Consider the following 15,000-nt stretch of genomic DNA (forward strand, 5'->3'; position numbering starts at 1 on the left):
CCATTTCTTTAGATTCCTGCACTAATTGCCTTCTCCATGCTTCCCTGCAGGTGGCTGTGCAGCGCCCTCTGTCACATCTGCTGTCTCTGCCTTCCTCACAGTCCCCATGGTCCTTAGATGCTCTGACCTGAGCCAGGGAAACCTCTCAAGGCCTCACTCCCAGCTTTACATGGACACACTTCTATAGTCGTTGCTCCTTTGGACAGGCCAAGGCACAGAATGTTTTTTGTTTGTTTGTTTGTTTTTCAGACAGGGTTTCTTTTTGTAGTTTTGGTTCTGGTCATAGATATCGCTTTGTAGACTAGGCTGGCATTGAACTCAGAGATCTTCCTGGCTCTGCCTCCGATGCTGAGATTAAAGGCATGCACCATCACTGCCCAGCAAGGCACAGATTTTTTTTTTCATTTTCTTTATTAAGAAATTTTCTACTCACTCCACATACCACCCCAGATCTTCCCTCCTCCCTCCTCCCATCCCCACACCTCTCTCCCAAGCCACCCTGCATCCCCACATCCCCCAAATCAAAGTCTCCCATGGGGAGTCAGCAGAGCCTGGCACACTGAACCTAGGTAGGTCCAAGGCCCTTCCCACTGCACCAAGGCTGTTCAAGGCATCACACCACAGGCACTGGATTCCCAGAAGCCTGCCCATGCACCAGGGACAGATCCCAATCCCCTTGCCTGGGTGCCCCCCAAAACAGTTTGAGCCAAACAACCGTCTTCTGTATCCAGAGGGCCTAGTCCAGTCCAATGGGGGCTCCATAGCCACCAGTCCATAGTTCATGTGCTTCCTCTAGTGTGGCTGGTCGTCATCTCTGCATGTCTTCCTATCATGATCTCAACGTCCCCTGCTGGCAGAATCCCTCCTCTCTCTCATCAATTGGATTCCCGGAGCTCAGCCTGGTGCCTGGCTGTGGATCTCTGCATCTGCCTCCACCAGTCACTGGACAAAGACTCTATGATGACAGTTAGATTATTTGCTAGACCGGTCACCAGCGTAGACCAGTCCAGGCACCCTCTGGACCACTGTCAGCAGATCAAGGTGGGGTCATCCTTGAGGATTCCTGAGAATCCCCAGACCCAAAAGTGTCTAAGCTCTACAAAAACAGATTAATATAACCATCTATTGCTGTTAAATGCTCTCAACAGTTGATCGCCTGTGTCTCCTGTATGCTTAACTATTAAAGGAAACATGTGCCTTAAATAATCTGTCTCTGAGAAAGCTTATCTCAGGTTAAAAAATTTAAAAATATGTTTCAATCTCTCTGTCCCTCTCATTAACACTAACTACTACAAGCAGAGTACTAAACATTATAACTGTCACTAATTTTCTCATGGCTGCTTCTTAATAAGTTCAAATTTTTTCCCAAGCTCCAGAAACTAGCTTAAGTCTGTCTGGACAGGTTGGTTCTACTTCAGGTAAGTGCCAAACACAAACTTTCCAGGTCTGGGAACACTCCAAAGAAAATGAAAATAATAATGATCCTTTTTTCCTAAACTTTCTCTGTCTCACCAGCATCCTGTCATACACAAAAACAGCCAGAGTGCCAAGCCGAGAGGGATGAACGGCTCCCAGGCAGCAGGACAGACCACCATCCCAGGACGCCTACCTCCCGAAAAGCCAACTGACACCTGGAAGCAGTTTTTCTGGGAGAAACAATGCCTTTATTCCAATTCACTCACTTTTTTATAATAAGCAAAAAGTCTGGAGAAAGATGGGGAGGAGAGAGAGAGCGGAGGGAAGGTGGGGTCTGCGTCTGGCTTTTAAGGACCCCTGGTATGGAGCTGCACCTCGCATGCACTGATTGCGTGACCATGCCTCAAGCATGTAGTCACCAGCGCCCACTGATAACGTAGGACGCAAAACCCTGAACCGCATGTGTAGAGGAAGTAAGGACAGAATTCTAACAGATCTTGTGCCTGCTGTCACAATCACTGTGAATTCATATGTGTGACTGCCCTGGTGTGTTCAGAAAATACAGTTTCCACCACCTCTGGTTCTTACACAGCCTTTTGCTTTGACCTCTCTCGTTTCTCAAAGATCCTTGAGCCTTGTGTAGAGGGGTGTGGTATGTCCCTATGAGGACTGAGATACCTCAGTCTCTTATTCTCAGGAAGTTGGCCAGTTGAGGGACTCTGTTAATTGGCACCTGCTGCAAGGAGAAGCATCTCTGACAAGGTTGAAAGATGCACAGATCTGTGGGGACAGCAGTAAAGTTATTAGAGTCACTTTAATTCTGTGTCCATTAAGTAGAGGATGGGAGTGGATTTTCCTTGAGGGCGTAATTTTGTCCACACACAGGTTCTTGAACCCATTAACAATGCCAAGAGTGGGTTTCATCTCATGGAATGGACCTTAGAATTTTGACATTTTATTTATTTATTTATAATATATATTTAAAATGTTTATGTGTGTGGGTGTTTTGCTTGCATATATATCTGTGCACCACATGCATGCTTGGTGCTCACAGATGCCAGAAGATGGTGCCATTGTGGTGAGCCACAAGAATATGTGGATATAAGGAGTACAGCTGTATACAATAAGCTATACCTTGACTGACCAAGGGCCCTTCAAGTGGGAAGCCATTTATCATAGAATATTTGGTGTTATTCAGCTTTCATATTCAGCTGCTCATTGTGATGAATTTCTTTTTTTTTGTCTTTTTTTTTTTTTTTAGTTTTTCAAAATATAATTTAAAATTATTTTGTACCAGTACAATATATTAATTTTACAAATGTAAAGTTTTTATCAGCTGTTAAAGCATTTGCAAAAACCACACATTCTACTTCAGCTTTATTGCACAATATCTATAAGAAAATATTAATTTTTAAATTAGAAAACATAAAAATGCTTTCAATATAGAAGAGATCATCTGATTTTAAAGACAATACTCTATAAGAATGTCTACCAAGGAAATACCAAACTTTCACAGGATATCAAGCTGGACAGATGCTTCAGCAAAATCTGGTTTTAAAACAGTCTGAGATACTTAATGCAATCTGTATCATCATTCTTCATTAAAAGTCTAACACTACTCAGAGTGTTCCTTGCAATTCAAAAAGTTGAGGCATCCTCAGAGTGGCCTTCAGTGAACACTCTGAACATATAGAATACCTTCCATGTCAGAAACAGCACTCAGTAGCATTGCCAGGGTGTTTTCCTTCAAGAACACTACCTCTGCAAGCTGTTTTTAATGACTATTAGTAACCCATTATAATTTATGCTGATAGAAAACATACATTAAATACATTTTTTAAAACCTCAGCCTTTACAAAAAAATCAGTTTATAAATTTGCATCATAAGAATTAGTGTCGAGACCATTGAGATGGCCTTCATTTAATGTGGTTGTATATTAGTTGGTTTTTCCCAGAGTTGGGGTGGTAGGTGTCCCACTTTTCTATGTAGTGTGATCAGGGAATAAATCCAAGCACTAAGCTTGAGCCCCCAGACAGATTGGTTAATAAGATTGTTTAGTGGACAGACGTCAGTGGGATATAACTGTAGACCAATGACCAACGCAGATGTTAAAATACTGGCATAAACTTTGGTGAGAATTCACTTCACCTCAGACAAACATATCTGGAAGTGCAAATGGGAAATATTCACACAGACATTGCTGATGGGGTTAAATGTACCAGAAAATACAAAGAACCCTTACCTATTTGGAACAAGACTCTCCGGCATTCATAAGTATTTAGGCTATGTGTCTTAACATTGACAAAACCTCCAATGTGTTCAAGTTGACACCTTTGTGGCCTAGGAAAGGATCTTTTAGAACTTAGAACCTGCACAAGCAAAGGCAAATATGAGATGGGTACATATCTGCCAAGAATTATTAAATAGTGCTTGTGCACTCCCAAGTCTGTGATAGGTAGACAGAATGATCAAAGTCCCGGGCACTTATAGAAAGTCCCGTCTTTAGGAGTCAAAGCAGCTGCTGTTGCAGATGCTGCATTTTTCAGAACTGCTCAAAGCACCTCATCTAGATGAGTGTTTTAAAAATATATATTTGTAAAAGGTCTACAATGAGACTTGAAACATCACAAGGTTCACCTTGACAAGTGTATCATGGACCCTTTTCTTAAAGTCCTTCAGAATAAAATAAACTCTCATGTTACATTAGAAAAAAATGGAGGCATTCATGGTCAAAATTTTCTCTAGATTCCCCTAAATCTCGGTACTGTGTGCAATTTCCTCACATACAGGTTTTGAGGAAGCCCTGATCATCTACCATGCAATAGTTAGCTACTGGACATGCCAGAGAAAATTTACATGATAGATATGTAAATAGAGTAAAATCTATTCCACAAAATAAAAAAAAATTTCTATGATTTTCATTTAAATACGTCTCTGAAAAGCTAAAAAGAGGTTTTGCTTGTTTTTCAAAAGTGCTAATTATTACAAGTCTCTTCAACCCATGATGTACAATTCTTAAAAATAAACAACAACAACAAAAGCCCAAACCTAAACCACCTGCTTTAGGCACACTGCTGATGAGTGTCGAAGGAAAAGAAATCACTTGTCAATCAACCCTGCTTCCTTAATTTTACTGAAGAAGAACTTCTCCAGGATGCTGGCACATTTGTAGTACTCGCTCTCAGGAGGATTGTACTCCTTGCAGTTGGTGAACACTCGCTGCAAGTCCGCCATGAATAATTTCTTAGACACATAGTATCTGTTTCTGAGGCGTTCACTCATGGTTTTCAGATCCATGGGGAACCTTATAACTTCATAATATCCTGGAGCTTCTGTTCTCTTCACAGGTTCCATGAAAGGCCAAGCACTTTGATGGCTCTTCACCTGCTGCAGGATGTTCTTAAGGGTGCTGTGCAGTTGCTCGGGGTCTTTGGGCTCTTTACTTTTCTCTTTTCCACTTGGTTTCCAGCCTGTCTCTCTGATTCCAGGAATGCTTTCTATAGGGATCTGCCGAACTCCATCTTTGAAACATGAAAGTCCAGGGTAGACTTTTCGAATCTGGGCTTGTTTTCTTTCTATCAGCTTTTTAATGATCTCCTTCTGCTTTTTAATGATGATAGAAAACTCTGTATATGGAATCTGAGGATTCAGCTCACATCCCATCAAAGTGGCTCCTTCATAATCCTTGATGTACCCAACATATTTGGTTCTAGGTATTTTTATTTCTTTGGAGAAACCCTGCTTCTTGAAGTAGCCAATGGCATACTCATCTGCATATGTGAGGAAGTTCAGGATGTCATGCTTTATGTGGTATTCTTTGAGATGGTTCATCAGGTGTGTTCCATAGCCCTTGACTTGTTCATTTGAGGTTACTGCACAGAAAACAATTTCTGTGAATCCCTGGGATGGAAACATCCGGAAACAGATACCACCAATGACACGACCATCTTTAATTAAAGCAAGGGTTTTGTGTTTCGGATCAAAGACGAGCCGTGTGATGTACTCTTTGGGCATCCGGGGGAGCTGGTGAGAAAACACATTCTGTAGGCCCACCAGCCACATCAGGATCTTCTTGTTTGGTTTCTGGTTCAGGGAATTGCCCACCACATGGAATTCAATGACACCCCTGCGCTCTTCCAGCCTTTGTCTTTTTTTTTATTAAGATTTTTTTCTATTTGTTTTAAATATCAACCATGGATTCCCTTGTTCTCCTTCCTCCCATCCCCTAGCTTTTCCCGCCAACCCATTTTTCATTCCCACCTACTCCAAGGCAAGGTCTCCTCTGGGGAGTCAGCAGAGCCTGGTATGATCAGTTGAGGCCGGTCCAATCCCCTCCTCTCTGCAACAAAGCTGAGTAAAGTGTCTCAGCATAGCCACTAGGTTCCAAAAAGCCAGCTCATGCACTAAGGACAGGTCCTGGTTTTACTGCCTGGGGGCACCCTAAGCAGTTCAAGCTAAACAACTGTTTCGCTTATCCAGAGGCCTTGTCAAGTAACATGGGGGCTCCTCAGCTATTGGTTCACAGTTCATGTGTTTCCACTTGTTTGGCTAGTTGTCTCTGTACTTTTTCCAATCATGGTCTCGATATCTCTTGCTATATAATCCCTCCTCTCTCTCCTCGATTGGACTCCTGGAGCTCCACCTGAGACTTGGCCATGGATCTCTGTATTTGCTTCCATCAGTCACTGGATAAGGGTTCTATCATGACAGTTAGGGTGTTCAGCCATGTGATGAATTTCTTGTGCTCATAATTCCCTTAGAACATGTATGTGTGAGCATCCTTCTCAGGCCAGTATTTGGGTAAGTTCAAATAGGCAGGGCCTTCTTCCTCTGAGCTTACTGATCCATTTCAGCATTTGAATTGAGTATTAGCCTTTTGCAAAATTCCCCTTTAGCTAGGGCCAGCCCTAATCAAAGCACTGAAGGACTCACAGGGGACAGAATAGCTGAGACCATCCCTTGCCTTCAGGCATAGTGGCACTCCAGAGCAATTGACTGAGAACAAGGAGGTTTTTACATATTCAGGTAATGTGAAAGTGATAGGCCACAGACCCAGGGTACTACCTTCTCAAGGGGGCACTCCAAGAAGCCAGACTCCAGTCCAGTTGATGCAACAGCAAGAGGTGTTTATTGAACGTCTGTACAGACGGGCAAACTCTGCTCCTTAGAGCAAGAGTCACATCTTACTGTAGCCCCATGGAGGCTTTTAAAGGGAAAACCCACAAAAGCCATAAGATTACAATTCCCATACAAATTTGTTTCATGAGAGATCATGATCTGGTTACAGAGTGATCACAGAGGGGGTACAGTTGTCAGCATGCACATTCTTCCTGAAACCTCAAGGGGGGGTATCAGGGCGGGAGTGGAGTTTACACAAAGGTCACAGTGGTCCTTCCTGGAACACCTGCAACTATCCCAGTCACATTTGAGCACATCTCTTAACAGAAACCTTTTAACATTGTTACATTGTGGCAGGGGTGGTTGAACAATGGCTGACTCAACTTGCCCTTGGAACTAGATTTTTAGTTTCTCATTTCCTGAGGCTGGGGCGTGTGTGTAAGCCTGAAGTGTTAGGGTCTTTCATAAGGTGGAACAGGATTCCTGGAAGACAGAACCATGTGACCAGAGAGCCGGGAGGAAGGCAGAGATTCTGTAGAGGATAAAGCAGATCTCTTGTAGAGTTTTTTTGAGAACCAGGAGAAAGGAGCTAAGTAGGAGAGATGGAGGACAAAGGAATGGGATGAAGATGAATGAGGTCAAAAGCATAGGAGCTTACTAAAACTATGAGGACAGGAAAAATAGGTACAGAGAGGTGGGGCCCCATCATCTTTCTGCAGACTTCAAATTCACATAACATCCTCTATATTAAACATCAAGGTTTAGGCAATGGTAGCACACACCTTAAATACTAGCATTCAAGAGGCAGAGATGCATTTCGATCTCTGTGAGTTCAAGGCTACACTGTAAACAGAGCCAGGCAGTGGTGACAGAGACCTTTAATCCCAGTGCTTGAGATCTCATGTCTTGCTTGGGAAAGACACATGCCTTTAATCCCAGGAAGTGATGGCAGGGAGCAGAAAGGTATATAAGGCATGAAAAAGAGGACCTAGAGATTTTTTTTTAGGTTTTTTTTTTTTTTAAGATTTTAGACTTTTGAGCAGCAGTTCAGCTGAGATCTACTTGGATGAGGACTCAGAGTCTCTCAGTTCATGGAAACATGTTTGGCAGAGAAGTTGATGAGGAGATGTTAGCTGTGGCTTGTTCTGATTCTCTGATCTCTTTCCGGCTTTAACCCAAATTTCTGTCTCCATGGTTTTTATTTAATAAGACCATTTAGCAATTTGTCTACAGAAAGGAACTGAATGTGAGGATGGAGCTGAGCTGTATAGATAGAATTTTGTCAAGAGGAATACAGTAAATGGTCAAAGAACTGGTGAATCTAGATTTATTAGTTCGATGTTGGCAGTGTCTCTCGGGGACCCTGAGAAGAGTATTGTTAAGGCTGGTCCATGAATATTATTCGAGAGTCATATCCTCTGGAACTGGAGTTACAGGTGGTTGTGAGCCACCATGTGGGCACTGGCAATTGAAACACAGTCTTCTACAAGAGCAGCAAGTTGTTTTAACTGCTGAGTCATCTTTCCAGCCCCTTAACATTTCAGATAAAAATGTACTAAGTAAGGCTCAGAAGTGTTCAGATTTGTTTAAGACTCATGTTGAACACACAGTTACCACAAGGCTGGAATATAAGTGTGACCTGAAAGCCCATGTTCTGAATTCTGGCAAAGACAATCCTTTCAGATGCTTTAAACATAAGAATCCAAAAATATCAGGATAGGTTGACTTAATGGGACTCTTAACTTTATCCTTTGTTCTCTTTAGGCCCTAAAAAATGTGTGGGCTGTGGTGGCACACACCTTTAATCCCAGCACTTGGACGGCAGAGGCAGGTGGATTTCTGAGTTTGAGGCCAGCCTGGTCTACTGAGTGAGTTCCAGGACAGGCTCCAAAGCTAAGCAGAGAAACCCTGTTGGGAAAAACAAAAACAAAACAAAACAAAACAAAACAAAATTTTAGAGTTTCTAAAAGGAAGGCCTCAGTGACCACTTACCCGTGGAGAAGGAAATAAAAATTGTATCAAAGTGCCCTGCTCCACCAGCTCCACACGGGGCTTGTCCATTGGGAAAGGAAGGTCCTGGGCCTCAGGAGCCCTTGACTGAGAAGGAAGCAAGACTCCCTCCTGAAGATGATGGTTCCAGTGACCTGGACTTGGAGCAACTCATGGAAGACACTGGAGAGGGAGAGGAGAGAGGGGAGTCGCAGCAGAGGGATGGCTCAGAGGAGTTCCTGGCGGGCCTCTTTGAGGAGTAGTGTGCTTTGGTCCTTCTACTGCTGACTGCCTCTCAGTGATCCTGAGCAGATGTTAAATGTCGGGGTTGGTGACCTGCTCCATGCTTCAGGTCATAGCTGTGCATCATGGGTAATAAAGCAGGTCTCTGGGTCCACTGCTTAGGCTGTACTTCCTTTCATTTCCCTATAGCAACCTGCCTTCTCTGGAGGGTGTAGGAGGCTGGGGAAAGCAGCAGGACCCAGGCCTGGGGAACCTTCAGAAAAGCATCTCTGTGGTCTTGACTCTCCTACTTCCTGGGGGCAACATGGCCTTAGGAAAGCATTGTGACCATCTGGTGTTTAGTTCCCTGTCTCACACCATCTATCTAGGGTTGCTGCTGATGTGTGGTGATCCATGGGAACCAGTCACTGTGTGGTGGTTATTACCCACCCAGATGTGGGTGTACATCTTGTAGACAGGCTGCCAGCATTTGGGGCATCACCTGCCTTGGGCAGCTAGAAAAAAAGTGATAGAGGAGGGAATCTTAGAGGGCCAGAAGTTAACGGTCACATTAGTGACTCTTAATTAGAATCATTTAGGCAAATTTTGTACATTGTTTTATTTTTGTGAGAAAAATCTAGGAAGTTAGAAAAGAGAACTGGGATTTTCTCAATTTCTCTGAGCTCAAACGCCCTGACCTGTGGATTTCTGTCTCTGGCCATGGGTATCAGTGACCCATGAGATTTTGTCTCTGGCTGTGGGTATCATTGGAAGCTGGGAGTCTTCCTACTAGAAGCACATGTGACTCTGAGATCGTCACCCAGACCCATTCATTTGGTCTTTATGATGGAGTACACAGTCTCTCCCTGGGGGTTCCCATGGACAGGCTGGCAGGGTGGTGGTCCTGGGGAGGCTGGGCTTGAGCGGGCAATGGAGGCATACACGATGTTGTTATCCTGCGGGGACAAGAGGTTGGATGGCAGCAGTGCAGCTGTGGCCACCATAAAGCAGCAGCTGTAGCCTGAGTGTCCTGCCACACCTGCAGCAGCTGCAGCTTGAGTGTCCTGCCCACACTTGTAACAGCTGCAGACTGAGTGTCCTGCCCACACCTGCAGCAGCTGCAGCCTGAGTGTCCTGTCACACCTGCAGCAGCTGCAGCCTGAGTGTCCTGACCACACCTGCAGCAGCTGCAGCCTGAGTGTCCTGCCCACACCTGCAGCCCCTGAGTGTCCCCCCCTGCGCAGCTGCAGCTGTCCCCACCCTGCCACTGCAGCCTGTGCCTCCCCACAGCTGCAGCCTGAGTGTCCTGACCACACCTGCAGCAGCTGCAGCCTGAGTGTCCTGCCCATACCTGCAGCAGCTGCAGCCTGAGTGTCCTGCCCACACCTGCAGCAGCTGTCCACCCTTCTGTCTCCTTCTTCAACATCCCTTTAACTTCCCTCAGGCCTGAGTCTGAGTGGCTTACCTTGGTGTTCACTTTGAGGTCCATATATTGCCCTAGAGAAAAAGGAACACAGAGTGCTGAGGTCAAACTGTGACAGGGAGGGAGACAGATGGCTGGGAGTTCCAACAGTGAGGTGAGGATCTTGGTTACATGGGAGGGACAGGGTGGAGGAAGGAAGGGAGAAAATACAGAGGGATGCTCATGTAAGTGTGGGGTCTTGGGAGAAGAAGGCAGAGCCAGGTGAGGAAACAGGAAGCTGGCAGAATTTACCTTCAGGTTCAACATTCTCAGTGTTTTCAATGAGGTCCCTGCACAGGAACAAATGGGCAACATGTCAGAATCTGGACAGGAAAGGGTTAAGACATCAGGTGCTGGGCTGCAGAGATGGCTCAGTTAGGTAAGTAAGTGTCACATAAACAGGAAGTCCTGATTGCAGACCCAGGACCCACAGGATGCTGGATGCTGGAGAAGCAGAGACAGGCAGATACATCCCTGGAGTTCATTGGCCTGGACTAACTGATGAGCTCTAGATTCAGGGACAGACCCTGTCTCAAAAGATAGAGTGGAGGGTTGGAGAGATGGTTCAGCTGGCAAAGTGCCCACTTCACAAACACGAAGACCAAGATTTAGATCCCCCAGGACCCATGTGAAAAAAGCTGGACAGGATGTGCCTGGAGAGTGGGGATGGAGAGAGGAGGATCCCTGAAGCTCATTGTCTGGGCAGCCTGGCCCAACTGATGAACTCAGGTTAGTGAGAGACCCTGCCTCAAAATAAATATTGAATAAAGGTGGGAGAACCTGAGGAGACTTACAACATAGACCTCTGGCTTTCACACACATGCACAAGTACACACACACACACACACACACACACACACACACACTCGGGCACATGTGGATGTGCACCTGCACGTGCACACACACAGGAACAGTAACAACACACACAGAACTGCGCATGGTGGGCATGCTTGTAATCTCAGTGCTCAGGAGGTGGAGACAGGGGACTCCTGATGTTCACTGGCCAACCAACCTGGTCCAACTGGTGAGTTCCAGCCCAGTGGGAGACCCTGTCTCTACTAAACCAAACAAAACACACCAAACAATAACAACAACAACAACAACAACCACGAAAACCCAAAATCCAAGATGAAATTTCGTGGTGCATAAGGCCAGGCCATCAAGACAGACAACCTGAGTTTCATCCCAAGGATCCACAAGGTGGAAGGAAAGAGAAATCTCTCAGAAGTTGTCCTGGGACCGCCACATGTGGGCCATGTCAAGTCATACCCACACACATGGATACACATGCACGCAAACATACAAAATCCAATAAACATAATTATTTAAAAGAGTGGATGGCACTGGAGAACACACACACACACACACACACACACACACACACACACACACACACACACACACACACACCCCAGGAGCTGGTTCCCTCTGAATGGTCTCTGCCATCCTCAGTGACTCTAGATGAGTATGAGTGAGTTCATCCTCAGAATTAGATCTTCTCTGGAAGAGAATGAGAGGCCATTGGGAAGGTGGCCTGACCGAGGTCTCTCAGCACTAGCTGAAGGGGAGTCATTCTAGGAAATCAGCTTGTCCTGGGCGGGAAAGAGACTAGAAATAGGAAGAACCAAGTCTATTCTCTCACATTACCTGGAAAACTAGAAGACAAGAAAGTTTCAGATCTCTTGGTAGGTGCTCAGGCTGGGTTCGGTAAGAAAGGACCTGAGATGGGACTGGAGGAAGGGCATCTGGCCAAAGAGTCCACAGGGAGAGAGATGGAGGAAGCTGGGATGCAGTGTGGCTAGTGGATGCTTGAGTTATCTGCACAAGGCCCTGGGTTCCATCCCAGCACCTCATAAGCCGGATGTGGTAAGATGCCTGTCCTTCCAACAGTTGGGAGGTGGAAGCAAAAGATCAGAAGTTCAAGGTCATTTTTGGCTTCGTAGTGGGTTTGAGGCCAGCCTGGACTAAATGAGACCATTTCTCAGAAAAAAGGGGTTGGAGGAAGAAGGTTCAGAGCAGGCCATGTACAGTAGGAAAAGAAGAGGCAAGAGAGAAGGGTGGAGAGGCTGGGAGGTGGGGAGAAAAGGGTAAGAGATGTGGAAGTTCTGGAACAAAGGATTCTGCGGTAGCAGGGCTCACTGACCACAGAGAAAGACAGAGAGAAGAAAGGGAAGGATGGGAGAGCTGTAGAATCCAGGCGGGTGTTCAAGGATGAGAGGGAACAGAGACAGAGAGGGGAGCCCAGGAAATGGAAGGAGAGAGGGAGGAAGAATGAGGTCTAAAGGGGGTGTTGTTCTGGGAAGGAGACTCCTGAGACCCTCTGCACTCCTTGTCAGTGTGTGAATCTGGTGTCCTGAGGAGCCTGAGGTCATAGAGGACAAGGAGGGAGCAGACAGGATGAGTCAGTGGTTAGGGAGATGTGAAGAGCCCTGTGTGTGGTTCTCCTTTTTTATGTTATTTGAAGGGGCTGGAGAGATGGCTCAGTGGTTAAGAGCTCTGGCTGCTCTTGCAGAGGACCCGGATGGCGCTCACCTGGCTGGGGTTTCGGCTTTAGTCCTCTGTCCTGTGGGAAGAAACAGTGTCAGTGTGACATCAGTGCTGATCCTCCACCACCCCTCTCAGCTGTCCTCTGTGTGCAGACCACCTTCAGAGGACAGGGGAGCAGAGAACCTGCCCCAGGCAGTCAGAGAGGAGCCTGAGCTCCCTCTGCTGGGCTGTGTCCTACACAGCAACCTCCCCAGATCTCTGCTAGGTCCATGTCCACCCCTGTCTCCTCTGCTTCCTTCACCAACCTTGAGTTCCCTCATTCCACTCCTGCCTCATCTACTCTGCATTCACCAGCCTTCCCTTTTGTGACTTTGGAGACCGTCTCTTTCTGGATTATATTTCACTCTACTGGTCTATTTGTCTTGGTCCGTACTATGCTGTTTTAATGACCATAGTCTTTTTCCACTTATGTGGTAGGTGGTGCCACAGTTTGTATGGAGGTCAGAGGGCAACTTGCATCTGTCAATTCCCTCCAAAATGTGGTTCCCAGGCTTGGACACTGACACCTTGTACTCTCTGAGGGCTACTGTATTTCTTTAGAAAAATCTATTATTCATTTATTTATCTAGCTACTGTAGCTTTTAAAGTTTTTTGTTACTGCTTTGTTTTTAGAATTTTAAATTTATGTGCACATGAGAGTAGATGCCTGTGGGATTCAGGAGAGGACTTCAGACTGGTCTGCAGCCGGAGTTACAGGTGGTTGTAAACTGCCCGATATGGGTGCTGGAGCAGAACTCAGGTTCTCTGTCAGAGCAGCCAGTGTTCTGAACTCCTGACCCATCTCTCTGTGTTTTCTCTTTTGACTTATAAGCACACTTTTCTTTGTTGTTCTTTGTTTTTTTCACAGCTCTGTCAGATCCGCACAGGCACTTCAACTGTAACCACAAATCACCTGGTCAGCCCACCCCTGTGCAGGTTTGAGTGAAAAATCTTCACCACAGGCTCACCTATTTGAACCCTTGGTCATATTGTGGAGGTTATGGACTGTTTAGGAGGTGCAGCCTTTTGGAAGTTATGTGTTACTGGAGGTGCATTTTAAGAATATATTGCTGCAACTTATTTGGAGCTTTCTCCCTGGTTTTCTGCATGTGTTGCAGATGTGACTTCTCAGTGTCCTGCTTCAGCTGCCCCACCACTATTAACCTTCCTTCTGGACCACAAGCCATATCCAATTCTTCCTTCCACAAGTTACTTTTGATCACGATGCTTTATCACCACAGTGGAAAAGTAACCGCCATTACACACTCTCAAACAGACTTCCTCTTTCAGTTCCTATATGGCTTGGTGGTTTCACCAGAGTGTTTCTCAACACACTTAGACTTGTTCCTGTTCCCTGGTCCCCGTGTCATCCATCTAATCACTGAGTGTTTGTTTGAGGTCTTCCACACCCAAGGACGACTTTGAACTACTGATCCTCCTGCCTTCCCCTTCCACACACTGGAGTTACAGACATGCACTACCACACCAGGCTAATCACAAAGTCTGAAAGCTTTTGCCTTGACTTTTTCCTGGTTCTGGCCATTCATCCCCATGTGCAGCTCCACTGTGGCAAAGTGACACAGCCTGGTCCCCTCCAGTCTGTCCTCTGCACCCTAAGACTGTGATGTCAGAATCCAGCTGCTGCTCAGGTCACTGAACCTTCTTGTTCCTTTTCCCAGTATGGCCATGCTGAGTAAGCCTTTTTCCTCTGCTTTTCATGTGACCGTCTCTTTCATTGTCCTGTTGAGGACAGATGGCCAAGCCTGGCTTGTTAGAGCTGCCGGGGACCAGGTTCTGATCCTGCACTCAAGTAACAAGTGGGTCCTTCTTGAATGGGGGATGGGCACACATGGGTATCTTGTCTCCTTTGGGGGGTGCGGGATGAGGAACAGCTCTTAGAAGCTTACACAGGGAGAAGGGAACAATTGCTGAGGCTGAGAATCGGGTGAGCAAGGATAACTCTCTACTTCCTGGTAGAAATGTCCTCAGACCCTCATGTCATCCCATACAAAGTCACACAGATCAAAAACAGTCTGTTTTGGGTTTTTTTTTGTTTGTTTGTTTTTTCAAGACAGGGTTTCTCTGTGTAGCTTTGGAGCCTGTCCTGGAACTCAATTTGTAGCCCAGGCTAGCCTCAAACTCACAGAGATCTGCCTGCTTCTGCTTCCTAAGTGCTAGGATTAAAGGCGTGTACCACTACCACCCGGCTAAGCAGTCATTTTCTAATAACAGTTCTTGTTAGAACAGAAGTAGCCAGCAAGTGTGG

At 45.8% G+C, this 15,000-nt stretch overlaps 1 protein-coding gene and 1 long non-coding RNA gene across 2 annotated transcripts; both read right to left on the reverse strand.

Moving 5' to 3' along the window:
• Positions 1–4,223: 4,223 nt before the first annotated feature.
• LOC114687978 (histone acetyltransferase KAT2B-like) lies at positions 4,224–5,574 on the reverse strand. The gene has a single exon (XM_037201741.1). It carries the CDS (start codon positions 5,477–5,479, stop codon positions 4,517–4,519), a length of 963 nt encoding a protein of 320 aa, XP_037057636.1. The 5' UTR covers positions 5,480–5,574; the 3' UTR covers positions 4,224–4,516.
• Positions 5,575–9,423: 3,849 nt separating this feature from the next.
• On the reverse strand, positions 9,424–14,785 carry LOC119087106. Its single transcript, XR_005090548.1, has 4 exons — positions 12,741–14,785; positions 10,461–10,498; positions 10,212–10,243; positions 9,424–9,702 (listed from the first exon to the last, which is right to left on the reverse strand). It is a non-coding gene; the product is annotated as an uncharacterized LOC119087106 (long non-coding RNA).
• Positions 14,786–15,000: the final 215 nt, after the last annotated feature.

Source organism: Peromyscus leucopus, unplaced genomic scaffold (genome assembly GCF_004664715.2).
Source record: "Peromyscus leucopus breed LL Stock unplaced genomic scaffold, UCI_PerLeu_2.1 scaffold_1299, whole genome shotgun sequence".
Classification (NCBI taxonomy): Eukaryota; Metazoa; Chordata; class Mammalia; order Rodentia; family Cricetidae; genus Peromyscus; species Peromyscus leucopus.